Raw genomic sequence first — 27,581 nt, forward strand, 5'->3', positions numbered from 1 at the left:
TACCTCATAGTAGCTACAGAGATGGGCTCTGAACAGCTCACCTTTAACCTTTTTGGGTGAAGAATATTGTATGGAAGGCCTTTGATGTTTCCTGATATAAATAAAGCAGACTTGGACTCCATTTTGCCAGAGTCTAGAAGCTGGATCTGTCTGATGGACTTGCCCTTCCTGTCCCCACTTTTGAAACTATTTTCTGTGTCCTGTGATTTTATTCAGCATTCTATTTTTCCTAGCTTTTTTTTCTCAGCCAGCCCATTCCGCGGAGGGGAACCCCATTTCCACCGCCTGCACTGGGTGTGGGCATGATCACTGGCCTGTCCTCCACCCTATCTCCCAAGACTTGTTTATTCTCAGGGTGATAATTTGCCAGCACCCAGTTCCCTCCAGCCCCTCCTTGAACTCTCATTGCAAAGACACGACACATTCCAATGAACCCGAGTAGCTGACAGGCTGAGAGAACAGAGGTTCTGCCTGCAGCAGCATGTGGTATTTCTCAGCCTGGGAAACCCCAACACAAAGAATCTCATCTTTGTTGGGTTTGTGGCCAGCTGTATCCCTCAGAAGGTAGAGGACCTCAAGGTGGGAATTGCTACTTTGAACTTTAATAGGGATGAAGTGACTGGTCAATATAAAGTCTTAGATATTATATTGTTCCCAAGAAGTGGGTCTTCACAGAGTAAAGGCAGAGTAAGGTAGTGGTAGAAGCCCCAGCTACACATTCAGAAGCTACCCATAGAAGCTACAGAGATGAGGTAACTTCCCAGTAGAGTGGAGATGAAGGTCACATGTGCTATTTTTTCTACTTCCCTGTATATGTAAATGTTTTCATAATATATTTTAAAGATGAGATCTTTTGGAATCCTTGCTCTAAAGAGGGGATTCTGGAGTTGAGCCATGGAGTGTGCTTCCTGACCCCATTCTTTCCAACAACTTGTATCAAAGACGGAGAGAAAGAAGACCAGATGATTGAACATGGAAGGACTAGTGAGTCAGGATCTAGATTCAGAAAGACGGTGGCTATCTGGAATGCAGCTAGAGAACCCTAAAAGAAATACATGGCCATGCATAGGGTTTTCAAAAAATTTTAGCAGTAGGAGGGAAGCTGTCAGAAAGGAAATTCTCACTAGAATAATAAAAAATCTTAGTTGGTGGCAGGTCAGTGTGGGACAATGGATGGGACTTGGCTGCTGGGAAAGAGTGCCATTTCAGCCTGTGTTCCAGGCAGTGGGGGATCCAGGACCTGGAGGTTGAGAGTCCCATGGCCACATCTGGCCAGGCTACATCTGGAGTTTCAGATTTCATTCTAGCTGTCACACTGGGTTGGGTTCAAAGAGGATGAGAGGAGCTATATCATCAATGGCCAAAGAACCAAAGAACAAAAACACCAAGAAGGATACGAGAGGCCATCATCAAGGGTTTTGTGCAAAGAGGCGCTAGTCCCACACAGGCAGGGCCATTAAAAGGAAACAGCCGTGCCTGTATCAATCAAATGAAGAATTTTTGTAGAAGTGCCCCTGGGAAGGATTGCATGTGTCAAATGGAAAGCATCCTATAAAACATTGTTGCTATCATTTAATGACAGGAGAACAATGCCACATTTGGAGAAAAGAGAGAGGGAAAGAAAGAGAAAGTGCTTTGAAAGTGTAAAATATTACAAAAGCAGTAAATATTTGTTTCTAGGAGTGGGTGCTAGCATTTAGGTGGCAAAACTTCAAAGGGCCAGAGATAAAATGTATTCTTGGAACTGGAAATTTGCTTGAACTTTGTAGTAGTCAAGGACCATGTTGTTTGAGTGTCAGGAAGACGGTTACGTTGATAGTTTATTGGGTTTCCAATTCCAAAGCTAGATTAGCTTTCTGGCAACTTTAAAAAGTTTTTTTTTTTTTTTTTTTCATCCTGTTCTGTGTTTGGGTCAGTAAAACATTCAAATAGTTCAGAATTCAAAGAGCAAATAAGGGAACATTCTGCAAAATCCTCTCTGCCAATTTCTGTCCTCCAGCCATTTAGTGTCACTCTGTAGAGCAAACTAGTGTTACAAAAATCTCTTGTTTTTATGTTCATCTTCCTCTTTATGCATTTTTTTCTCAAGATGAGAAACAAGGAAATAAGGGTTTCCTGACTTTCTGGCTATGTGACATCCCACAGGATAATCCCTATTCATGATTAAGTCAGGGATGACCCCAAGAGGTTTAGGGAGAAGTTTTCCTTGAAATAGCAGACACACGCTGGAGCCTATTTTGCTTTTCTGCACTCCCTTGGCCAGGTAGTTAAATGTCCTGTTGAAGGCTTTGCAAAGAACAAGAGAAAGCATTCTGTGTGGATAAATACCGCTATTTCTCCTCTGATCATTTTTCCTGATAATGTTACACAATTGCTTTTTTGTTCCTGTCCAGAGAGCTGGACAGTTAGTGATATAGAAAGTGTTATCTCTGTAGTCACTGGTGTTCATTTTGTAACTCACGAGCAGTGAAATCCCCTCCTTAAAGGCTGAATCCTAATACCTCCTAAACAAGCCCTCTATAGCCTCACAGTCTCACATTTAGGGATCTCAGTTTGTATTTTTTCATATTGCTTCTAGGTCTAGGAATTGACTATTCTTCCTTTGAAATGTCTCTCAAGTAGAAGCTGCGTGTCTTCTACAGGGATTGGTGTCAGGGTACTATGGCCCTGCCTGTGTGGGACTAGCGCCTCTTGCACAAAACCCTTGATGATGGCCTCTCATATCCTTCTTGGTGTTTTTGTTCTTTGTTTCTAAGTTATTTTTTTTTCTCAAAAGTTAACATGCATGAAATAGGGATGATATTTAATAAAGTGCCAAATTAAGATGGCTTTGAGAGGAACATGGTTGAGACAGGATTCGTCATCCCAGTTTTCTCTAGGGGTTAGTTTAATGTTATCCATTCCTAAAGTTTCTAAATTAACTTGATTCTTACGGAATTTGTTATAGGTTTATTAATAGAAACATGGCCCAAGCTGCTTCTTCCCCTTGTCAATCTTATATACTGCTGGGCAAGGCCCTTCTCACCCCTAAGACCTCCCTCAACCTGAGTAGCTTCACCTCAATAAGACATTATGAACAGGACATTCCTTAGGAGGAAATGGTTCTGTCAAACTTAGCACACTTAGGTTACATGGAGTTGTGCAGTTTTCTCGACATATTCTGGATAATGGGCAGCTCCAGAGTGGAATGTCACTAGCCCCGGAGCCAACAGGCCCCCAGCAGGCTTCCCCTGAACTTCCCTCCCTCCTGTCTTCTTTTTCTGAAAGCTGCAGCATGGCTTTCCCCCAGTCCAGCATTTCTGTCCATTCCTAGCAGTAAAGAGTGATGGCCTAACTTCTTCCTACTCAACTCCAAGTCCTAAAGGCTGGAGTGTCTCCTCGTGTCCCAACAGTGCCACAGGCTGGTCACCAAGCCTTCAAACATGTGCTTTGGGAGACATTCAATATCTAACTATAATACTCTGTCTTCATACTAGAGAACACCAGGACATTATTCTTTTTGATGGGATGTTGGAAATTTGCTGGTGCTCTAGATGCAACAATCACAGTGAGATTTAGGAAGCATTTTATCTCACTATGCACATAACATTCAGCTTACTGCAAAAGCTCTAAATAATTGTATCTGAGGCACATATTTTCCCTAATGCATGGGTCCATACTCTAAATTCCTTCACTGGATATATTGATTTATAAAGACAAAGGAAAAGAATTCTCAAAAAACAAAAGAAGTACTGCTAGCTGGGCTGTGTATCTGGTGATCTGTAATGATACCAGAATCTGTGGGCCCGGTTATGGACACCAGCTGAACTGAAAGCAAGTATCGGCACACAAGGAATACAGGGAATAAAACAAGTTTCTGTTTTGGTTGGTTTGTTTTTGTGCAAGCATTGAGGTCAGTTTAGGCGTGAGGTCATTTGTTTGGGATTTCTGAAGTCCATTCTTCAAGTACAGTTGGCACAGAAGTTGGTTCTCACATGTTGGTCCAGTTAGTCAGGATTTGGAATTTCACAAGGCCGTTGCCTCCTAAGGAACAGAAGAGACCTTTTTTACAGGAACGTCCTGAAGCTGGGCAGGGAACACATAAAATTTGTAAGCCTAGACTTTCTTTTGCTCTCTGACACTGCAGACACAGTGACCAGGACAGATGTAGAGACTCACATCCCCAAAGTAACCAAACCATAAACCACAGCCGTTGGGGTGGACTTGACGGCCCAAAGAACAGATGAACAGCTGATCTCTGCAGCGCTGCAGGTGATGTGAGGAGGGCCAGGGAGGCGTGGTTTCCCCAGCAAGGGCCACAACTGCCAATCACTTGCCATTCTCCAGTCACTGCCTCATAGTATCCACAGTCATCTACCAGACTTAACTGACAGAAATAAGGACAGAAGGACGACTTCCCTTTCTCTCCTTTGTCTTAATAGTATAAATTCTTAAGGGGCCTCTGACCTGAAGAAAGGGGCAAAGGAACTTCCATAGAAAATCTATGTCTTAGAAACACCAGGATGTCATCTGTCACAACATGGATAAGATCTAAACCAAATAAAAAGAGAGATCCTTACCAAGTTCTATTGCAATTGATGAATCTTTATAATCATACACATCAAACTGTTTTGTCTTTAGGAGAAATGAGTGAGAATGTGGCCAGAGCTGGACACCAGCAACTCTTAGGAAGGAAAAGCTAAGTCCCTTTTTTTAGAGGTAGGAGGGGATCATGGGAGAGGAACACTGTGGGAGACTGGCTGGGCAAGGTTATTTCTCTGAGTTGAGGTCAGGACTCCCCCCACTCACTGTGTCATTGTCTTGCCCCAGGGTCCTTTCTGGACATGAAAGAATGTTGATTCTTCTCAAGAGCTTTGTAGGCATCTGACAGCATACCATAGAAGACAGCTGTCCTGGGGCCCAGAATGGGCAGTTTGCAGGGAACGCTCTCTGGAGGTTGGAGCGAGGAGGAGGAAGAACAGGGCTGCTTAGATTCCCTATTAAGGAAACTCAGAATAACCACCAAGCACTTCTCCCACCTTATGAGACAGATTCAAAACTCATATGTTTTGAATTGAGTCTGTTTTTTAATGGAACCATCTTATCCCCAACAACATTTAAGCTTTTACAGATCTTGTCAAAGAGGCCAAAAGTAGTACCTAGAAATAAAACCCAAGCGTTAGGAATCATTGCCAATTAAATTAAAAATGAAGATAAAACATATCTGGAGCTGTAATATTAGTCAAAGGGAAAAGAGCTCTTGATTCTCAGGAGACTTTTCAGGGACACAAGCATAGTTCTGTTCTCTGAAAAAATAACCATGATCTTACAAAAAGCTATAGCACGGAAAGAAAGCATTCTGCAATTCCAAAGGAGACTCCGTTTTTGGCATAATTTATTTTTAGAGATCTTTAAAATCCTTATCATCCTGACCTCTTCTCCAAATATGATTTCCTTTGTGAAAAGTTGGTTAGCATTCAACTTCTGCAGAAGATACATTGCCTGAAGGAAAGTACAATAATGTGGGAAATAACACCTTCCCTCTGGGAATCCTTGAATGACCCTGAGAATTGGAGTCCTGAATTCTCTGGAACAAGCTCCTTGGTCAAGCCAGATGACAGCTAGACATAGCATAGGGTCACAAATGTAGAATCCAGTTTAGTCTCATGAAGTGAGAGAAGAGGACACAGTGGTCCAGGGGGACAGGCACAGATGGGCTAAGGACCAGATCTTAATTCTAACTTAGTGCTCTTTGTATCATATCACACTACTGTGCCAGATGGTAGGTGTAAATCAGGCGGTTGACATCAATGCCGATGTTTATAAAGAGCAAGAGCCTGTGGTGTCATGAGACTCTGGAGTTGAGCCAGAGAAAAATGCACCCAGAAGAAAACCCACAGCACTTTTGAGATATGTTCTTTCAATTTATTTAGTTCTCATTAAGAAGTACTAGTAATATATAAAGTTAGGTGATCCAGAAAAAACGAGTTAGACAATCGCTGGCATACTGTGCATTGGACGAGCTGGCCGCTCAGTGTCCATAGCATGTGCCCAGGGAGCACAGCCAGGTGGGCGACAGCTCCGGCGGCAGGCTGTGGTGCTGTAATACTGACGTCCAAGCTGAACAACGCTGTGGGCCTGGGCAGTGCCAGCAGTCTTTCTGGGCTGGTTAAAGGTGAAGGTTTCTGGTGTTGTCTAGCTCTCCTGTGACAAGAAGCTTCTCTGGTTTTGAAAGTAGAAACATGGAGACCAAACCCCCACACAACTAGAGCCAACAGGAGGTCCACAAGCTTCAGCTTCTAGTCAATTGTGCAACCACTGTTCCTGCAGCTCCACCTCCCAGGTTGCTATCCTACGTTGCACTCTGTGGGCAAGCGCCACTCCACGGCTAGCTCCTCTATTGCTAATTGAAGTTCACCCTCAGGGCTAAGGAATTAATGAAAAGCATCTTGTTACACTGTCCTCTAAGGTCAGAAAATAAATGTTCTTGCTGACGGAAGGACAGGTATGTGTGTGTGTGTGTGTGTGTGTGTGTGTGTGTGTGTGTGATTTAGTCCTTTATAAGGCAGGTCTGAAAAAATCCAGGACCAAGGGAACCCCTGAGTGAGGGTGTGACTGACACAGATAACCCTGAAAGCTACTCTAGCTAGCTGTGCACGCTTATCACCTGGTGTCCTCTTTACGAGGTGGTCACAGTCCAGATAACAGCCGAGTGGGGAGCTTCCATTGTGTGGATGTTCTCAGTTCTAGGCTCTTGATTCCACTTTGGCCACATAAGAGCCAGGAACTCAGCCAACATTTCTGAATACCTAAGAAGTGGTTCAGAGGGACTTGGCAGCCCTGCTCTGTGCTAGAAGGCAGTGAACTGCTCCACACACGTCAGCTCTTACTTGGGTCTCTGGGCCTCTTTTTTGGCATCCCCTCAAGAAATCATGTCAATCCTGTGATTTTCTTTCTAGATGGATTCTCAGTTCAGTTCTGCCTCTGAATCCCTGGGAACCTCCCAGGATAGAGCTTAGACTTTCTCCTCTACATAAAGTCATCGTAGTTCTCTTTACTGCCTGTGTTGAATGTAGAGCAGCTTCAGGTGGCTTCAGTTAATTTGGGAGTAAATTAATTTGGGAGCTCATTTGGGAATAGAGAGCTTGGGCTACTCCATACCCTTGAAATATGCTGTCCCCAAGAACAGCCCACTCCTACCTTCACCAACCCATGGCTGGTTTCTCCAAAGGATGAGTCTTAGGTCTGAAGCCTGAGAGTGAGCCACCACCCTTGTTTCTGTTAACAATAAGTGAACGCTGGGGAGCACTGGGGAGCTCGGGGAGAAGGTGGGTGTTTTAGGGAGGCTGTGGACAAAATTCGCAGGGCCTTTGAGGGGCCATTCCAGGGGTGTGGAGATGTAGTCCCCTGTACAGTTAGACTAGTACCTTTGGGATTGCCATGGAGGGACTCACTATAGAACTAACTATGGAAACTGGTCAGAGCGTGTGGTGTGGAGACAGCGTGGGAAAGAGCATGATGTGGAGAGGGGCGGGTGGTGTCTAGGAAGGGACAGATGGGTGGAGTGCGAGGGAGGAGGCCAAATCCTCCCAGTGTGTCACAAGGCAACGTGTGACAGAGAAAGGGATAGAGAATGTTCAGAAAATTTAGAAATTATCTTAGGAATTAAATCTTCCACTCTACCGCCCTGGGCATGGTATATCTCACCCTGCAAATTCTCTGAAAAGAGACTAACCTGTTGCCATGTTCTCACGGGAAGGTTTAGGTCCAGTCTGGGATCTCCATTGATGAAGATTCATCATTCTGATTGGAAGAAGCAAGAACGCACATGAGTCCACTGGCCAGAGCTTGAGGAATGGGAATTTGTCTTTGTACATCTTAAAACAGATGATCTCTGGACCCCAGCACCTGTTAGCCTGGTGATCAGACCACTTTGCAGCAGTGAGATGACTCGGGGAAGAACACCCATTCTCAAGGTCTTTTACTTAGTGATATTTTCATGGGTTTTGAGAAAACTTTCATTTAAAAATATTTTATTCCACTGTCAAAACTCATATGATCTGAAAATAGGACTAAGGAAAGAATCCTCTAATTCCAGAGAAAAAAATAACAAACTTACAGATCACTAATTTATCCTTAAAGAGAGAGAGTTTTGGTTAGAACCTTCTATGTCTCAGTATAGGGGAGAAATAAATATTGCCATATAGCATAGATAGCTTTCCATTTGTTTTAACGTAGGGGAGCTCTCTTTTTGCTTTCAACTCTCTACCGCATGGCAGTCAACAGACAAGTTTTTCAGTAAAATAACTGAATCCTTCTTCATTGTCCAATAATTAAATACAACCCCCCCCCCTTTTTTAACTAACAAACTAGAATTTTGACTGGATGTCATTTTTGTTCCATTTGGTGGTGTTAAGAAATCACCAAATAACAACCAAACAGACATAAGGGATTTTAGTTACTAAAAAGTGGCAGACTCGGGACAGGTTGTGCGTCATCTCCCATATCTTCTGAATCAGATGTACCATCTACTTGGAGGCTTTATATTGAGTTCTGCCTCAATATAAAGTCCTTTGACTTTATATTGAGTCTCTGGGCCTCTTTTTTGGCATCCCCTCAAGAAATCACGTCAATCCTGTGATTTTCTTTCTAGATGGATTCTCAGTTCAGTTCTCAAAGGACTCTCCTATCCTTTATGCTTTTCTTGTGAAGGTATAAAGAAAGATCATACTTTCCCCACAATAGTTCAGTAATTGTCCAAGAACAAATAAAAGGTGAAATAATGTTATTTAGTCTGGTTTAACAAGAAAATGAAACCATTCCCTAAACATCTGATTACTCTGCTCCTCAATCCACAATCCTGTATCCCGAACAAATAAACCAGAACTAAGCCATATCCCAAGGCCAATCTTTGGCTTACCTTTGGCTCACAAAATTCTCAAAGGATAGTTTCAGATAATCTGGATTGATCACAGTTCCTGGTTGTACCTGAGGAAGAAAGTCCCACTTAGAACACTGGCAGAACTACGTTCTGATTGAAATAAATGATGTCTCACTTTAGCAAACTCAAGTTGTATTTGACATCAAAGTCATTTATGCATCCCTTCAGAGGGTCTCACCCTGTCCTCAAGTCATAGGGTCTTTATTCTTTCCAGGTTCTGAGACTTGGAAGTTAGATTCCTCAAGATGAGTAAGGCTTCAAAATCTGTTCAGACCACTATGGTGCATTCTTCAGGTCTCAGGGCCCCTTTCTCACAGAGGCCACTGGCTCCTGGACCACTCTTGGTAATTCTCTGCCTTTTGTTCTGAGGGCTTCCTCTATCAGATGCTCATCAAAGTTTTATTGTATTTATGTGCTTATTGTCTGGCTACTCTGATAGAATTTCAGCTTCAGGGGACAGAGACCCCATCTCTATTTTTGTATTTCCATCTCCCAAACTGCCACTCAAGACATTTTTTGACCACATTAGTGAAGAAATGAGCCCACTTTGAAGCATACTTGAAATTTTTATGTGTGCCCTTCATACAGGCTAAATCCAATGTAAATTTACAGAATTACTGGTTAAAATCATCTTGAGTTTTTTTCAAGTTTATGACTAACACTAGTTATGACTTTTTCAATATTTCTCCAAAGGGATTGTAGCTCTGACAGTATATGATCATCACAAGACGTGGGTGCTGGTGTTCAGCTGGCCTCCTCACTGAGTGACCTGCACTATGGGAATTGAGATTCAAACTTGTGACACAGTTGCAAATTACAATGTGTCAAGAACCTCTAGAGGTACTTGAAAGTAGCAAAAATCGGAATATCAGTGTACACAAAGGCCATCACCTACTGTATTGAGTTAGATTGTTCTCCTATCTCATTAGCTGAGGGGAGGATGGGGGGTGGGCAGTAAAGGCTTTAGTGAGAACCGAAGGACAGTTTCTAGATAATTCTACATAAAAGGGTAGAGAATATGCCAAAGATAGATTTGGTCATTTTCTAAAGTTTCATCTATAGTTGTCTCTGCTTGAAGGAAAGATGCAGGCAACTCTACCCCTCCTGAATAGCATGACCCCTGTTGTAAAGCCTCTAAGTCCAGCTGGGTATTGCATGTGTGAAGTGGGCTGTAGGGGTTATGCCAGAACAAAGCTGCCAAGGACAGGATGTTTGTTTCTGAAAAGAAAGTATCTGGCGGGGGTGGGGACACTCCTATTTATTCTTCCACCCATATTGATTTTCTTTCACTTAAACTGTACAAATTTATGGGTCAGGTGTAATAATTCAATATGTGTATATAGTGTGTAATGATCAAATCAGTGTAGTTAACATTTCCCTCTTCTTAACGCCTAATAATAGTACTTATTTATGTAGTACAGCGTGATATTTCAACACATGTAGACAACAGATACTGATCAGATCAGGGTAATTAACTGTCCCTTCTCTTTATTGACTTTGGAACCTTCCAGCTTCTCTCTTCTAGTGGTTGTTACAGGCACCCGACTGTGCTGGAGAACACTGGAGCTTATTACTTCTGTGTTTTGGTATCTGTTATCCAACCTCTCACTGTCCCCCTACCTTTTGCCCTCTAGTAATTTCTATTATATATTCCAATCAATGTTTTAAAAACACCCATATACAAGAGACAACTTGTCTGTCTGATTCATTTCACTGAACAGAAAGAATTCCACTTTCATACATTTTGCTGTAAATTGCAGAATGATTTTTCACGATGGATAAGTACCACCTTTTCTTTATCTTTTCATCCTTTATGGACATCAAGGTGGATTCCTATCATGGCTATTGTGAACAGTGCAGCAATAAGCATGGGTGAGGTGTCTCTTTGGTGTGCTGATATCCTTTCTTTTGGATATGAACTCAGAAGAGGGATAACTGGATCATTTGGTGGTTCCATTTTTGGTTTTCTGAGAAACGCACTTACTGTTCTCCATAATGGCTAGTTTACATTCCCAACAATGGTGTATAAACATGCCCTCTTCTCTACATCCTTGTTGCATTTATTGTTTTTTGACTTTGCAAATGCCATTCAAACTGGAGCAAGACGATATTCATGGTGGTTTTGACTAGCCTTTCTTTGACAGCTAATGAACTTGAACATTTCCTTCCCAAATTTGTTAGCCATTTGAACTTTTTTTGAGAAGTGATTATTCATATCCTTTGCCTATTTTTAATTGGATTATCATCATTTTTAAAAGTTTTTAAATGTATTCTTGATATTAACCCTTTATCAGATGAATAGCTTACAAACTTTCTTCCCATTCTGCAGTTTTCTCTTCACTCTCTGATTGTTTCTGTGCTGTGTAAAAGCTTCTTAGTTTGACATAATCTCATTTACTATGGCTGTTTCGTTTCCTGTGCTTTTGGGGTTTTATCCAAATAATCATTGCTTATATGAATGACTTGAAGTGTTTCCCCTATGTTTTCTTTAGTAATTTCAGTTTTGTGTCTTACCTTTAGTCCTGATCTACTCTGAGTTTATTTTTGTATAGAGTGAGAGAAGGGTCAAGTTTCAGTCTTTAGCATGTGCATATCCAGTTTTCCCAGCACCATCTCTGAAGAGACTATCTTTTCTCCAATGTGTATTTTCCGTATCTTTGTGGCAAATCAGTTGGATATAAATACATGGATTACTCTATTCTTTTCTATTGGTCTGTGCTTCTCTTTTTATGCCAATATTATGCTGTTTTGATTATTGTAGCTTTGTGGCATATTTTAAAGTAAGGTAGTATGAAACTGATAGCTTCTATTTGTGTGTATGTGTGTGTGTGTGTTCTCTTTCTTTTATCGTAGTTTTAAATTTCATTGTAGACATCTTTTACTTCCTTGGTTGAATTTATTTCTGGGCATTTTTTGTAGCTATTGTGAATGAAATTCCTTTCATGATTTCTTTTTTAGAAATTGGTGTATAAAAATGCTTCTGATTTTTGTGTGCTTCTTTTTTTTATTGCAGATGAACACAATACCTTTATTTTGTTTATTTAGTTTTTTTTTTTTTTTAATGTGGTGCTGGGGATCCAACCCACTGCTTCACACAGGGTAGACAAGTGTTCTACCATTGAGCCACAACTTCAGCCCATGTGCTTCTGATATTGCATCCTGCGACTTTACTGAGTTCATCTTTCAGTTCTAACAGTCTTTTGATGGAATTCTTAGGGGTGTGTGTGTGTGTGTGTGTGTGTGTGTGCACACACACATGTGTTCTACAAACAGGGACCATCTGACTTCCTCCCTCCTGTTTGCATGTCTTTCCTTTCTTCTGATTGCCTGATTGCTCTGCTAGTCATGCCAGCATGATGGGAGCGAGCAATGGGAGTGGTGTCCTTGCCTCATCCAGACCTTAGAGGAACTATTCCTAGCTGCTCCCCTCAGCATGCTGGCGCTGAGTTTGTTACACATGACCATTATTACAAGATGCCTTCCTTTTATATCTTTGTCAAGAGTTTTTGTCATGATGTTGAATGTTTATCGAGTGCTTTTTCTGCATCTATTTTTAGTGATTTTTATCCTTCGTTTTGTTGATGTGATGTATTACACTTATTGACTTATATGTGTTGAATCATCCTTGCATCCCTGGGATAAATTTCACTTGATCATGATGAATGATCTTTTTGATATGCCACTGGATTCAAATTGCTAGTGTTTTATTGAGAATTTTTGCATTTATGTTCATTAGAAGTATTGACCTGTAGTTTTGTTTGTTGTTGTTGTTATTGTTGTGTGTGTGTGTGTGTGTGTGTGTGTGTATGTGTCCTTGTTTGATTTCAGTATCAGGCTATACTGGCCTCATGAAATGAGTTTGGAAGAATTCTCTCACTTTCAATTTTTTTTGGAATAGTTTGAGATGTATTGATATCAGCTCTTAAAAGTCTGGTATAATTTTCAGCAGTGAAGGAATCTGGTCCTGGATTCTTCTTTATGGGGTTCTTTTAATTTCTGAATCAATTTCATCACTCATTACTTTTCTGTTCACTCTTTGTATTCATGGTTCAACTCGTGCCTGGATGTCCATACCTTTCCAGATTTAGGGGACTTTTCAGTTACTACCTCATTGAGTGGGGAGAGACTATAGAAGCTTGCCTGTTCTCAGTCCCATGGGCTGCCTATGCCTTTGTTTCCCCCTCTGTGCTAGAACACCTACCCCCACGTGGCATGGGCTTGGGTGCTGGAGTCACATTTGCTTGACTGGGTCAAATCGAATCTGTGAGGTTGCAGTCCCTTGTGCTAGTATGCAGGCATGTCGGAGGGGTCCCAGGGATCGGGATATGCAAAGGTTCCTTACCTTTAGGGCAGTATGAATTCTGACAATAATTCCCTTCTTAAGATGGTGTCTAGTCTAGCAGCCTGGACCCTGGGATTTGATGGGGAAGACGCTGTCAGTTCCTTGTCCAAATGAAAGCTATAGGGCAGATTTTGGATCACTCCCCTAACTGATCTGCAAGCCCGTGATGCCTGTAGAACCTTCCGATGGCTAGATTGCTGGTGGCTGTGCTGATGGGGCTTGCGGGCTCTTCAGTTCACCCTCACCCCTGCTGAGGGGGCGTCCCTTCCCTGGTCCATGCAGGTGTGCTGTGCTCCTCTTTCTATGCTGCTGTTTCGGGGTTCTGGGCCTTACAAGTCCTGGTCTCTCCTTGCTGAATTTCAGTGCTCTCCCAGGGTCATCACCTCAGAGTGTAGCTGTCTACCTGTTGTTTTGGTCTTCCTGATGGAGGAGGCCGTGAGTTCTGGGCACCTCTGTTTGGATGTCTTGCAATGCCCTATTCATTCTGGAAAAGGCTGAATAGTCTCTTTCTTCCAGGAAACTGTCCCTGAGGTTTACCTTCCCTTCACTCCCACCAGGTCTATTCTATTTCTTTTCATCATATTTTGTTGTCAATATTTGTTTATCTTTTGGCTTCTTAAAGACAGAGCTTGACTTATTCTTTTTCTCTTCATTGTACTTGAGAAAGTAGGAAAGCACATGTTTTGTTCTTCTCTTTCAAGATGATTTTGACTATTCTGTATCTACTGCATTTTATTATGAATTTTAAGATCTGCTTGCCAATTTCTTTAAAAAAATGGCATCTGGGATGTTAAGAGGGATGGCACTGAATCTGTAGATAGATGGGGCAGTATTGCCGTCTTTATAACATTAAGAGTTCCAATCCATGAACATAGGTTCTTTCCATTTATTTAGGTCTTATCTTCCTATGATATTTTGTAGTTTTTGATTTATAGATCTTGTATAACCTTATTCCTAAGTATTTTTGATTCGAATGTAAATGAGATTATTTTCTTAATTTCACTTTGGTTGTTCATTGTTAGTATAGAGAAGCAAATCAATGTTTGTAAATTAAACTTGTATCCTGCAATTCTACTGTGCTTATCTATTGGCTCTAACAGTGTGTGTGTTCCCAGGACGTTCTAGATATGGGATCATGTTACCAGAAATAGAAATAGTCTTACTTTCCTCTCTTTCTTTGCCCTAATTGCCCCAGTAGAATGCACAGTACCATATTGACTAGAAATGGCAAGTGTAGACATTCTTGCCTTGTTCCTGGCCTTAGGGGAAATTATCCAGGCTTTCACTATTAAGATCCCCCTTGTTAGGTTGAGGAAGTTCCCTTCTTTTCCCTCCCGATACTACTAAGGAAGGAGGGTGCTGCTGGTTACAGCCCCTTGGCTGTCCCAACCCTGAAGGATGTTGAAGAGCCACTGTTTGGTGGGGCAGTGGTGCTTCATGCATGGTTTCTAACACTCTGAGGCTTCCACCAGGTCCCAACAGCAGCAGGGACAAGTGCCTGGGCACTTCTGTGTCTGGAGACCTTCCTTTCAGAAGCTGCAGCAAATGTGGGAGCATGGTGTGTGACACCACTCCAGTCAGGCTGGCAAGGGCAAAGGTCAAGGGCGAGGTCTTGAGAAAGAGGACAGCTGTGGAAGCCCCGTGCGAGCCAGTGGCCAAAGCTGGCAGGGGCCTGGGGTTGGCACATTCTACACTGATTCCAGTCCAGACGCCAGGCGGTGCCCACACTGCACTCTGTGATGCCAGCCAAGGGAAAGCCAACACAGAATGCAACTCCCAGGCGGCCTCCCCAGCGGCATCAGGTGCATTTCTAATTCCCACACAAAACCCTTGTGGACTGCCGCTCTGTTCCCGTCCTGCCAGCCTGAAGCACTTTTGCCATGAACTTGGGGAAGGAGCCTCTCTTAAATCTCCTGTTTTCCTTCCGTCCCTTGCTCTCCCTCTGACCACACGAGTAGCTCTCCCGGCCTCCTTCCCAGGTCCAAGGAGAGTCCCGATATCAGAATTGAAGAGATCTTCCCATCCCCTACCCTAAACTTAGCCAGGCAGCTGAATTACCTTCAACTCAAGCCTCATCCTGGCCCCAACACTAACCCTGCTCCTTAAATCAACCCAGGTCTCCTCACTCTGAGCTGGGGGAGTCTCCGTCTGAAATGGCCTCTTTCTTTAGCAGCTCCGACAGGTGGCAGAGGTTTGTCCTTGCTCCCTGCACACCCCCTTTATGTCCTTTTTTCCTGATATCCTCCCCCACCACCACTCTCCACCACCAGCTATAGTTACGGTACCAAGTGACACCTCCACTAGCTAGACACTACTGGGGAACCTCCCCAGCTTTTCCTCCCAGGTGCTGGCTACATCATGATAAACCCAAAGATTAAGCTGCTTGTTTCATGATTATAATGGTTGAAGAGGACTCTGTGTGTGTGTGTGTGTGTGTGTGTGTGTGTGTGTGTGTCTGTGTGTGGTGTTTGGGAGATGTGAAGAGAGGAAAAGAAGCCCCATAACCTCTGTAAGAGTGCAGTGACTTACAAGCCCAATTGGTTTACCTCATCATCTCGTCTCTTTCCCCTGGTCCACCAACCTTGGCTCACCTCTGGCTTGTTGAAATGTGGAAGGTTAAACATTTTGCAGGACCACCTTGACACATGCCCATTTCTGCCCCCCACCCCTTGCCTACCATTTTTTTTTTCTTGACATGCGGAGCTCAGCCTCTCATGTCTGAGTGACATGAGGTCATGCTGGTTCTTCCTGGCCTGAGGGGGAAGAGAAACAGAGAGCGGTAAGTTACCTGGGGCAACACGGGGGTAGGAAAGGGGTAGAGAGGCAAGAGAGGTAACAGCTTTTCCTTCCATAAACAGACAGGCACTCTGGTCTCAGCCCTCTAGGGCCATCGCTGACTCAGGTTTGTCACATTTGGTAGGTTAGGAGGGAGTGGCCCCAGGCTGGGGGTGGCTGTGGGGATGCTCCAGTGGTGCAGGCATAAGGACAGGACCTGGGGCCAAAGACGAGGGCTGGCGTCCACAGGGGTCTCTCCTTTCCAACCTGAGCCCCTGTGGCTGAGGAACTGCATTCTCCATGGGCAGCTCCTGTACCCCATGTACACAGGTTCTCCACCAAACGTCCAGCTGAGGACTCTTGTTATGGTTTGGATCTGGAGTGTCTCCAGATTCTCCATGTTGGAGGCTTGGTCCCCAGGGCAGCAAGACCCAGAGCTGGGCTTCTGGAAAGTGACTGGATAAACAGTGGCTCTAACCTCATCAATGATTAGCCCACTGAGGGATGGTTCATGGTTGCATGGACTACTGGGAGGTGGCGGAGGCCAGGAGGTGGGCCCAGCTGGAGGGAGTGGGAGCATCCTCTCCTCTCTCCCCATTTCCTGGCTGCCATGGGGTGAGCAGCTCTGCTCCACCAAACCACCCTGCCCTGATGTCGAGCCTCTCCACAAGCCCAGGATCAATGTAGCCGAGGGAGCATGAACGTCGCCTCTGAAGCCGGGAGCCTAAGAGACCCTTCTCCCTTCTAGCTCCTCAGGTATTTGGTCACCGCCATGAAAAGCTGACTGGCACACAGCCTATTCTCAGGACAAATGGAGGCTTCTTTTCTGCACCCTCCTTTCACCAGCCCCTCCCTGGTGCACCCTCTTTTCTCAGCCTCACCTCTGGCTCAATGCCAGCTCTCAAGCATCCATGGCCCAGTGGCGTCACCTGCCCCATCTCCAGAAAGCTGTGCATTGAGCCACCCACAGGACTGAAGCTGGCGTCCCCGCCCTCTCGCTCTCTGGGTTGGAGAGGCCACTCCAGCCCAGCAAAGGTGCTGCTACTGGAAGGACGGTGGGTACCCGTCTGGTCAGGGCATCCACTCCTTTCTTTTTGACTTGGTCTCTGTGAAAGGGTGAGAGACAGGACTTTGGGGCATGTACACCTGCATCATGAAGCTCTCATTTACGTCTCTGGCAAGAGGTTTGTTAGGGAGGAAATGGAAACTTGAGGTTAAAGCTATGTTTGGAGCTTCTCTCTTACTCCTCCTCACGTGCACAGACTTGAAAGTTGCGTGGTAGGTTCCTAGAAGGTACAGAACATAGGGAAGAGGAGGCCACAGTGACAAGCAGAGGGTGACAATTAACTGAAGCCTTCTCCTCCTCATCCACAGCCTTGTCTGCTATCAGTACATGGTGCCTGACCCACTCCTGCTGCACTGGGGGCTGGCTGAACAGGCCTGCAAGTAGCTTCATCCTGTGAGTAATAAAAGGCACTTGGGATCTGAGGACTGAACACTCTTGCCAATGTTGGATTCTTTTGATAAATATTTAAAATATGCTTCATTTTTATAGGATATTTTAAAAGAATCAACTCAGTGTTACAATCTGGGGGCTGGCATGTTAAGGTCTGCGTGTGGGTGACTAGATCTGTTCATTCAAGAACAAACTCTGACTGTGAGGCCACCATGTGAGGCTGCGGCAGGGGCCAGAGGGTCGAATAAGACAGTTTCCGGCCCTAAAGAGGACAAGAGAAGAATGTGAATTCACTCAGTACCCTGGGATCCAAAAGCCACAGCTTCTGACCTCATGCTGTCACCCTCTGTGTACCTGGAAGTGTGACGGGGTTGAAGGTGTTGTGACAGAAACACATGGGGACCACAGTGAGGCTGAAAGCGGGTGGGCGCTCACTTAGGAGCAGGGCAGAGGGAGGGTCTGAAGGGTTACGAGACAGGCAGTGCTTAGGTGGGCATTTGTTGGCTGTGAGCAGGGGAGAGGGGGAGGCCTCCATCCAGGAAACACAGCATGACCCAGTCAGCCAGCTTCGGGTACCAGAGGGCAGGGTGCAGTGGCCAGTGTATCTGGAGGAAGAAGTAGGGTGAGAAGGGGGACTGGAGAGGGGAGTCTGTGTGGATGGACTCCTCTGCTTTGGGGATCCAACCCCCTGCCAGGTCTTCCCTGACACCCTGGGGCTGGTACTCCTTGCAGCTCGGCTCCTCCATCCACCCCTCACAGTTTTGAGGTCTGACACTAAGATACCTCCCTGAAGCTGCCATTGAAGTAGGAAGCACTAGATATCTCAGAAGTGGCAACTTGCCTCTGGGCCCTGAGAAAGCAGGGAGACCACTTAGGATTGGAGGAATCAGAAAAGTGTTACTAGAAATGGCATTTACAATTGGCCTGAAAGGACGAGGACCACCTGGACAGGGTGAGGTGGCCGTGGGAGAATCCTCTGGTGCATTTGTTTTTATAGTTATAAGTAGAACTTCATCTTCCCTGCAATTAATTCCTTCACCATTTCCAGACTTCTGTTTCTGTCTGAGAATACTACTACACCTACAGGGATGAGAGCCAGAGAGTTCACTGCAACCAAGCAACAAATATATTTGCAGGATAATCCAGGTGCACAGCAGGACCATGCTGTTTAATGACGACTCCCACAGCCACTGTGGACTGTGGACTCCCACAGCCACGTGCACTTCATCCCTCGAGTTTGCAGGACGAAGTACTTTGCAGGTTGCCCTCTCTGGCCTTGTTAAGGCCTCATTCTTTAACAACAGCCTAGAGTTCCTTTCAGAAAACCTAGCTCCTGCCCCTCCTGCCATTTATTGCCCCTTATCCTGAGCTGGATGCCTGCTTCTCCGATTCCATCACAGACATGGTGAGGTGGATATGGTGGCTTTATTTGCATTTTGTACTCATCTACTTCTTGGAAAAAAAAATGTTTTCTCCATCAGGCTGAGAGTTATTTAAGAGCAAGAACCATGCCTTGCACATCTTTGTATTCCTACAACCTGCTATGGAATCTGGCACACAATAAGTATTTAACAAACACTGGGTGAATGAATGAGTCACTACGAGCACTTTAAATTAACGGGTATAAACAAAGACATAACCGAGATTGCGTGTGAGTGTGTGTGCAAAAATCACTATGTTGTTTTCAGATGGATATTTCAGGACGCTGGTCTGGTGTACTCAATCTGTTCTGGGTAAGGTGTGGGAAGAGCACTGGCTGGATCTTAAGGGCTGCATTCCAGACAGGGCTTTTGGAGTAACTTGAGTGACTTTGTCAACAATGTAAATTCTCTGGGCCTCCTCTTCCCTTCAGGTGACTGTCACTGTGGCCCAAAGAGAGAGAGGCAGGCCACAATTCTGCTCACATTTTACAAGTAGAGTGAAACCTAGTCTGACCTGCGGCTCACTCCAGCTCAGCCTCACCTCCAAGAGGAGCTACTTCCTCCCTTTCTAGAGAGGAGGATGAGGGCCTGGGGAGTGGGAAGGCAGCTATGATAGGCAAGTCCAAAGCTGATGCAGTGGCTTGTAGGTCTCGCTCCTCATTCTGCCTTTTCCTCCCATCCCTGAAGCCCAGGTCTGGCCATTCCCAGCTCACTCTTAGTTTCCTTCAACCAGCTCAGCGCCAGCAGCAGCAGGATGGAGAGTGAACTGGTCAGGTTCACAGCACAACACCCTGGCTATATCATCTCAGCCAGAGGCACTGAAATATTAACGGAGCTCTCATTTCCCAGGACAGCAGACAGCAGATGCAATGGGAGTGCAGAGGCATGACGTGGGCTGTGGCCTGTCCCCAGAAGGCAAAGCCTGCGCTCCACTTTTAACAACTGGAAGTATCCAATACTGAGGGACAGCATCTGCTGAGGTTCCTAGAGCTGACTCTTGGCCCACGACCTTGGCTTTCTTAAATCCTAGGTAAAGAGACAGAGACACAGTCCTCTCCCTCCCCTTCTCTCTCATATACACACCTGTTCACATAACAAAAACTGAAAATGTAAGCACCAGATGGTGACTTTAAAAATAAACATCACAGGCTTGATGGGAGGAACACTGACAAGTTTTGCCTCTGTCCTTCTTGCCCGTTGGCACTTTTAGTCCTTTTCTCCTTTCTCCTCCTGACTTAACAGAGATTTCACAGGTCATCTGGTTCAACCCTCTTGGTGAATCCAACAAGGAAAATATGGCTCAGAAAAGAGATTTGTCCAATAACCTGCATTAAGTTTTTGTCACTGGGAAAGTTTTTTGAATAAAAGGGTCAAAGAGATTATCTTTTCCCAGAGGAGGATCCGACTCTTAGAACCCCATATGAAAGCACAATTATTCCAATACCCCTTAGAGGGAGTCAAAAGGCAGTGGTCAAAGAACTGTCTTCAACCCTCCAAAAAATCCTGTGATAATAAACCTTTCAATCCTATCTGAAAATACCAGTCATATTAAGAATTCAGAATTAAGCTGAATACAGGTTCAACATGCTCTTACTGTTCGCTAGGAAACACGTTAAACATACCCCAATAGTGGACAACCATATGCCTACCATCCTTGCTCATCAAACCTAACTCTCACCCATCAGGCCAATGGTGTTTGTTATTACTTCTCTTTTAAAATTGCATGTGTAATTATTATGTGCTTGATTAATAAAGACAGGATCATGTGAGGTAGTTTCCTTGGTGGTCGTGAGCTTTCAAAATCTGGAGTCAGTGAGAGAGAAATAAGAGCGAGCTGTCAGTGGGTGAGGCAGGAAGTCTCTGTCCTCTGGCTTTCCCAGTGGACCTCTGCTGCTGCTCAGGTGTTTTCAGCCAAGGGGTTTTGTCACAGGTCTGATAAAAGCAGAACAGAAATGCTCCCATCTTTACTCTGACTCATCAGGCTGGGACAACGGAGCTGATCAAAGGGAGCAGAGAGGGTGGGGCAGGAGTGGGGGGGCTGGGACTCCCAGGAGCTCTAGGTAGATGACATCCAACCTCAGCAGGTGGGAGCAGGGCTTTAGGCCCCTGCAGTCCTCCAGGTCACTCACAGGCTTCTGTTTTGCCTTGCTGGGCATGGCTGAGTCACCCCCTGGCACATGCATCCAACTACCACCATACACCTTCCCATCTCATGGCATCCTGAGGAGTCAACAGTCATGCCCCAAAATGGCAGGTAATGACAAAGGTCTAATGGTGTCATTAGTCCTGGTGACTAATGACAAAGTCTAATGGTGCCATCAGTCCTGGTGACTAATGACAAAGGTCTCCCCAGTAAAGGTTTAAAGGAGGAGATGTTTAGGCTTCATTCAAAAGGGTTCTTTGTTATCTCTGCCTCTCCTTTTCTCTTCGGTGTCTTTGCCCGCCCCACCTCTCTGCAGGGGTCCCTCTTGCTGTCTGTCTCCCTCCTCCTGTGGCTGTGCCTCTGAGCCTGTTTCCTGTGTGTTTCTGAGGGAATGCTGCTCTGGGCACACTGTACCTGGCCCTGCCACAGGGCAGGAATGCCACTAGGAATGCAAATGTTCAAAGTTCTGCCCTTTGGTGACAGTGAAGAGGCAGCGAGCCAGGTGGCAAGACCTTTGTGCCTGTACACAGGACTGGCTGCGGCTTCTGCCAGGTGCCTGATTCAAAGGATGAAGGAAGAGAGTGCGTCCACGGTGCGTTTCACTCCGTGAGACACAGCATAGTTTCTTTCTAGAAAGGACCAACTGCAGGCTGAGCCCGTGCTGACCTCACAGCACATGAGGCAGGGATTCATGCTTACAGCAGACTCTGGGGCCTTCCTTCAAATTCGAGGAGGTCTGTGACAGGTAAGGACCTAATCTAGGCGCCTGCCCGGTGCCCAACAGAACGGGATCCCAAGTTCCCTTCTTGCTTTTCTGGTCTGCAAGAGTGATGTCACGCAGAAACCCGTGGTAGGCCAGCCCCAGGTTAGGGGGTGCGGGCGAGGCACCTAGCTGGCTCAGCAGGGGTGACTTGGGGGCCTCCCACGCAGCCTACTGGCCAAGCAGCTGCTCTTGACTGCCGCCTCGTGGCCATCTGTGAGTACTGCCAGCGTAGGGAGCTTGCCCGCGCCCCGCCCTCTGCAGGAGCCCAGGGGTCTGAGCGCCAGGGGTCTGAGCGCCTGGGCTCCTGCGCTGCGCCGGGACCTGAGCACGCCTGGACAAGCGGCAGAGACGTTTAGGGACGTTTAGGGACGTTTAGGGACGTTTAGGGCTGGGTGACTAGAAACCTTCTGGCAGTTTCTGCAGCAGCGCCCAGCCAGCCGTCCCTCCTCGCTTGGCCCCTGGCCCAGCACATGTCCCTCTTGCCTGTCCAGGTTGCTGCGGGACTAACGAGGTGACCCTAAGGCACAGCGTGGGTTCTCGCTGCTCGCGATGGCCTTCGGGTCTCTGCCCGTGCTGGGCTCACCTGCCCCGGCCTCCCTGCACGCGCGGCTTGGTGGCGTCCCCCAAGCATTTCCGGAGCTCTGGGCGCTGGTCCCCTTCCCTTCACCTCCGAGTCTCTTCGCCCTTCCTCCGCCCTGGCTCTTCCCTCACTGGTTAAAACAGGCCCTTCGAGATCCCCGAGAGATCCGCGCAGAGCCCCCCTCGCCACGCCCCCTGCATCTCGGCTCAGCCTCCCCACCTGGAGGTGCCTTCTCCTCCCACCTTCCCCGCTGGGGCGCCGCTCTCGCACCTGCCCCGCCGCCCTCTCGCCCTCTTAGGTGGCCCACCGCTGGTCGCCACCTCCGTCCGTATTAAGCACTACTGACCAAAGCCAGGGGCTCCTCTTGATCATGGCCCACCTCTACCGCGCCTCACTGCGCGCTGGGCACCGGGTGGGTCAGGTGAACTGGAGGGAACACTGCGCACACCGCCTGCAAGGGCCTGCGGGGCCCAGCCGGTTTTCAGAAGGAACTGCTTTCAGCGTTAAATGTCGCCTCTTCACCTCGGGAGGCGCTGCCCCCACGTCCCCAGTACCACTGCCCCCAGGTGCTGTACAGTGCCCCCAGCAGCCACGATTGATTTCTGTGAGGTGGAGGGAAAAGGAGGAATTTCCCAGGTAAAACTCCATAGAGACTTGTTTGTGGAAGACAAGTAACGCGTGGGGTGAGTGGTTAGAGACTCAGGATCCGTGCAGGTGCAGGCCGAGAGGCAGCCCCTGAGGACCTTTGGGCAGGTCCCTGCATATTTATTCTGGTTTCTTTTTGTTGATGTTTCCAACCTATTTCTTTATTCTCAGTTCTGGTGGACTGGGTGCTAAAAGCACTTGTGACAGGGTGACAGGTGGTACCCATTTGTTCTGCAAGTGTTGACTGAACCCTGATAATGTCCCAGGTACAGCACTGTGCTAAGGAGATAGGAAATATTTCCACATTCCATGATATTCTAGAACTGCCGCTGGTTTCATTTCAATTTTAAAAATATGGATACCTTCGATGAGACATCCGTAACTTGAAACAAAACCGGCAAACCTTCATCCTTCCAGGTGGAAGCCAGAAAAGTAGTAAAGGGATGCGCAGATCTAAGGAAACAAAACAAGACAAAGTTAGAAGGGCAGTAAATGGTTTGCAGAGCCAGGCCCTTGGTTGTTTCAGAGAGGACACAGGGACACCTCTGGAGTGGTTTCCCACTCTGATTCTGGAGCATCCTGCCCAGGAAGGAGCGCCCAGAAGACAGCTCTGTCCCTTTTGTTTTGAAGTAACCAGTGATAGTTCTAGATTGTCAGACAGTGTACAAATAAGGCAGGAAAAAGGTTATTCATAAAAGCAGAAAGGAAAGGAGTGAAATGCACCCCGGGTCTCCTGGAAAAGTCTGCTTTAATGTTTTCTGCATTGAACAAGTGCTGGTCCTTTCGTGCCCGGCCTGATTTCTTGGAGATTATGTCTCTAGGCTGAGATCATTGACTTGCTTCCTCTCACTGAACATCTCCCTCCAACCCCTCTTCCTCTGGAACATTCTTTCCAGTTAGCAAGTTACTCAGGGATGCTAGTGGCAACACCAATTCTCTTCACAGGGTGACCCACTTCGCTTGCTACTGAAATTCATTTTATCACAGAATGAGGAGCCAATGCCTAGGGGTGGGGCTGGCAATCACCAACTGTCCTTTGTGCAGCCCTGTGCCTGTCCTTGGCATCCAAGAAATGGGAACTTGGAATGCTGTAGTTTTGCCAAGAATGTCTCTCCTCTCTAATGAGAAAAGATTTCATTGTTCATTTAAAGCAAAGGCATGTAGGAAGAGTTTGAGGTTCATGAAGCATCTACTGTTTCATTTCTCCTCTCCACTTCCCTGGGACCTGTGAGACTCTGGAGGTGGGTCTGACTTGAGCTCTTTTTGTACTTTGTCTTAGATATGGGAATAGGCTGCCTTGAACTTGTCACCCAAAAGCTGTCCAGGAAGGCCAGTTTAGAATTGCTCAGGCATGCAATAAACTCACACAAACCACCTCAGTGTCACCTCAGAGGCTTCGAAGGCTGAGTGTGGCTTCATCAGAGTCAGGCCAGCCTGGGAGAGTCCTTGGAAGGAAGGAGGTCTGGTTAGGTGCTTCCCACCAGAGCCTGGCCCTACCTCCTCCAAAGCCTCGGTCTTTCCAGAGCTCAGTGGGGGCGTGCCACGAGCATACTTCACTAAATGTTCTTTTATCTTTTTCAGACCATTCTGTTGGGACTGCTTGCCCAAGACTATGTAGTACTCAGGGCACATGGAGAACTGTCTCCCAAGGTCTAAGAAAAGACTTTTGCCCAAAATAAACAGTTTGGAACCTAGAGCTTTGAACAGACGAGGAGTTTAAAACCCTTAAGAACTGGTGACGCCTCACCTGTCCTTTCCCCTTCCACAGGTTCTGCATTCCCGTCTTGCCTCCTGAGAGCTTGGGGAAACCCACAGGTGCTGTCCATCATCTTAGAATCCCCGTGAAGTGAGGAGGCTCTCTTTCTCCAAACAGAGGCTGAAATTGCTACCCAGGCCCCCCAGCATAGACATGAGCAGAGTTTTGCTGCCTACCGTGGGGAATTTCTCCTTGCTGCTAGCTTGTTTGGCCATCGGGAGGAAAAACCGCCCCTCCCTTCCCAGCTGGCTGTTGATAAACTGTCCTCTCGGACACTCCAGGACTTGGCTGTGAAAATAAACAGGTGCTGAGAAGGCCCAGTTGTGTTCTGGGCCTGCCTTTCTCAAGGCCCGCCCTGCCCTGTCCCTGCCTTCTCCTGAAGGCTTGTATAATCAGAAAACAAGGGAGCTGGTGGCAGGAGAAGCAGACATTGGTGTGCTTTGCTCCTGGCTGCAGGGACAGGTCTGACAGGCATGGGGGTAGTGTGGGGTGGTGGGAGGTTAGCCTATTAGATGTCGAAAACTAGCAGCTTCACATTTAAAAAAATCTAAATTTCTACTTAGAATAACCAGTAGAGTTGGTCACTGGACTCATATACCTGCAGGTGACACTGAAGGGATAGAGGGCAGGCTGTCACTTTGGTCAGGAGATGATCCCCTATTCATTGCAACCTTCATTGGCCAGTTCTACTCATTATGCTATCCCCCTGACTGTGAGCATATGATTTGTGCCCCATCCCCAACTGAAAGATGCTAAACTGCCATCACTCATGCTGACCCTTAATAAGAACTATATTACATAGGACTTTTATTTCCTAAAGCAAGCCTTTGGATTAACTGAACTTTTGATTGCCTATTTTTATATATTTGAAGTTATGTAAAAATAACAGACATAAACGATACACACTCATACACTTTGAAAATACATGAAACTGCCTAACTGCTTACTAAGAATGTGGTGTTTTAAAGTGAAGCAAAGCAAAGCAAAGGCACATGCTATTGAAGTTGGAATGTGGAGAGTTGCTTATCTGTGGGCAGGATGGCACATGGCATGTACCAACAAGAGAGAATTTTCTTTTCAGACAATATGCTCTTTCTAGCCAGCTGCTTCCATGCCAGGGAGCCAGCCCTGTTCAGTCTATAATGTGCATATGAAATTGCCTCTGGGCTGCCTTTCCCTGCTTTCTCTCATTTACTCTACATCATTTCACACTACCCTTCCATTTCCCCAGAGCAGGGCTGGAACCCATGACTAGGAACCATTGTAGCAAAAATGAGGGAAGAATGAGGAATCCCAGTTATTTCAAGTAGAAGCTGAAATTCTCCCTACACACAAATTCCCCCAATGTTGCAAAACACAAATATGTGTTCTATATTAGTTTGATTAGAAGAGGTAGGGCTGAGGAGGTTGGAGGAGAGCCTGACAGTTAAATACAGGCAGCTGCTACTGTAAAAAGATGGGAAACCGTAGTTCTAGACTTCTGAGGGTTAAAATCTGAAAATTTCAAACTAACGCAGAGGAGAAGGTAGGGGCAATGAGGCAGGTGGGAGTGTTTTGAGAGGTGGTGACTAGGGGTACACTTCTCTTGCACTGTTGAGTGTGGTGGTACAGAAGAAGTTGTTCCGGGTCTCATCTCCTCCACTCAGGCTTCTACCCAGACTTCACTTTTGCCTGAGAAACCCAGGACATTTCTGGTTGTTGAGCACTTGACTTGGTTTCTGGACTGAGCAGATGTATCCCTCCAATACCCTCTCCCTTAAGAAAACTTCTCCCACGAGAACTTTCAGGAAAGCTTTGCCTCAGTTGAGGAATTACCTTTTGGGGAGGCTGAGAACTAATGGCTTGTTCATGTGGCTGGTCTCACTAAGCCAAGGAACCTTATCAAATTTTGGAACAGAAACCTAAAGAGGAACAAAAAGAGATCATTTTGCAGTTTATCAGTTGACCACTGTTGTCCTAACAATGACCAGAGTAAGCTAGTAGTGGCCATGTAGCAGTCCACAGTTTACAAGACATTTTTATATTTTGTATTTGACTCTCAACCATCCCATAAAGTAAAAGAGCAAATAAGTGCTATCTCCATTTTTCAGATGAAGAAGTCAAAGCTCAGATAGTGTGAACTGCAGCTACCAATGGGATCGTGTTTTCTGACCTCCCTGTCCACTCTGCCCTGGGTGCGGCTGTCTGCCTTGGCTTCCTTCCTACTCCCATCTGTTTGTGAATCCCTTAGCCCTTCCAAGAAGTCGGCTGAATATGAGCAATCTCCTGCCCAAGCCTCTGGCTGTGTTTTCGGACGCAGGACTCTCTGTCCTCACCCTTCAGAAGGCCAAGCTTAGGGGAGAGCCCCTACAACTGGGCCTTACTGACCTCAGCCAGGCTTTAGACAGTTAAAACCTTTCCCACGATATCTCCACCGCAAAGGTCAGTGAACAAGGAAGCAAGCTCCATGGGAGCGGGGATTTTTATCTGTGCCGATCACTGCGGCATCCCAAGCACCAAAGGTACTGGAGGTCTGTCACGACAGGCATGGATGCGCGGGAAGTCCCTGTGCCAGGGCCGGTCATTCTCTCTTGCACTGGGCTGGGTGGGATTCGCCCTTCCAAGGCCGGCCCTTTCGGCCTCCGACCGGTCTCCAAAGAGGAGCAGCCAGTAGGGGGCAGCAGCGGCCTCACGCGGCGTGGCGTGGCGTGGCGTGGCGTGGCGCGGCGCGGGGAGCTCTTGCCGTGGACCGACGGGACCCGGAAGTGCTCGCCGCAGCCCTAGGCGGCTCCCCGGAAGGG

At 46.3% G+C, this 27,581-nt stretch overlaps 2 protein-coding genes across 3 annotated transcripts in view; one reads left to right on the forward strand and one right to left on the reverse strand.

Moving 5' to 3' along the window:
* Window positions 1-3,835: 3,835 nt before the first annotated feature.
* On the reverse strand, window positions 3,836-27,249 carry CUNH1orf105 (chromosome unknown C1orf105 homolog). The gene is made up of 10 exons (XM_048810224.1): window positions 27,205-27,249; window positions 26,617-26,702; window positions 24,893-25,089; window positions 24,412-24,490; window positions 23,408-23,498; window positions 15,929-16,015; window positions 8,900-8,967; window positions 7,715-7,782; window positions 4,789-4,929; window positions 3,836-4,023 (listed from the first exon to the last, which is right to left on the reverse strand). Exons 1-9 carry the CDS (start codon window positions 27,247-27,249, stop codon window positions 4,793-4,795), a joined length of 858 nt encoding a protein of 285 aa, XP_048666181.1. The 3' UTR covers window positions 3,836-4,023; window positions 4,789-4,792.
* Window positions 21,595-27,581, forward strand: part of Pigc (phosphatidylinositol glycan anchor biosynthesis class C) — an 8,114-nt gene continuing 2,127 nt past the window's right edge. Inside the window, exon 1 of one of the 2 annotated variants that reach the window (XM_015491809.2) lies at window positions 21,595-21,802. The gene's annotated coding sequence lies outside the window, so the exon portion shown is untranslated. The remainder of the gene's footprint in view (window positions 21,803-27,581) is intronic. The other variant, XM_048810037.1, reaches the window with a different exon arrangement.

This window comes from Marmota marmota, unplaced genomic scaffold (genome assembly GCF_001458135.2).
Source record: "Marmota marmota marmota unplaced genomic scaffold, marMar, whole genome shotgun sequence".
Taxonomy (NCBI): domain Eukaryota; kingdom Metazoa; phylum Chordata; class Mammalia; order Rodentia; family Sciuridae; genus Marmota; species Marmota marmota.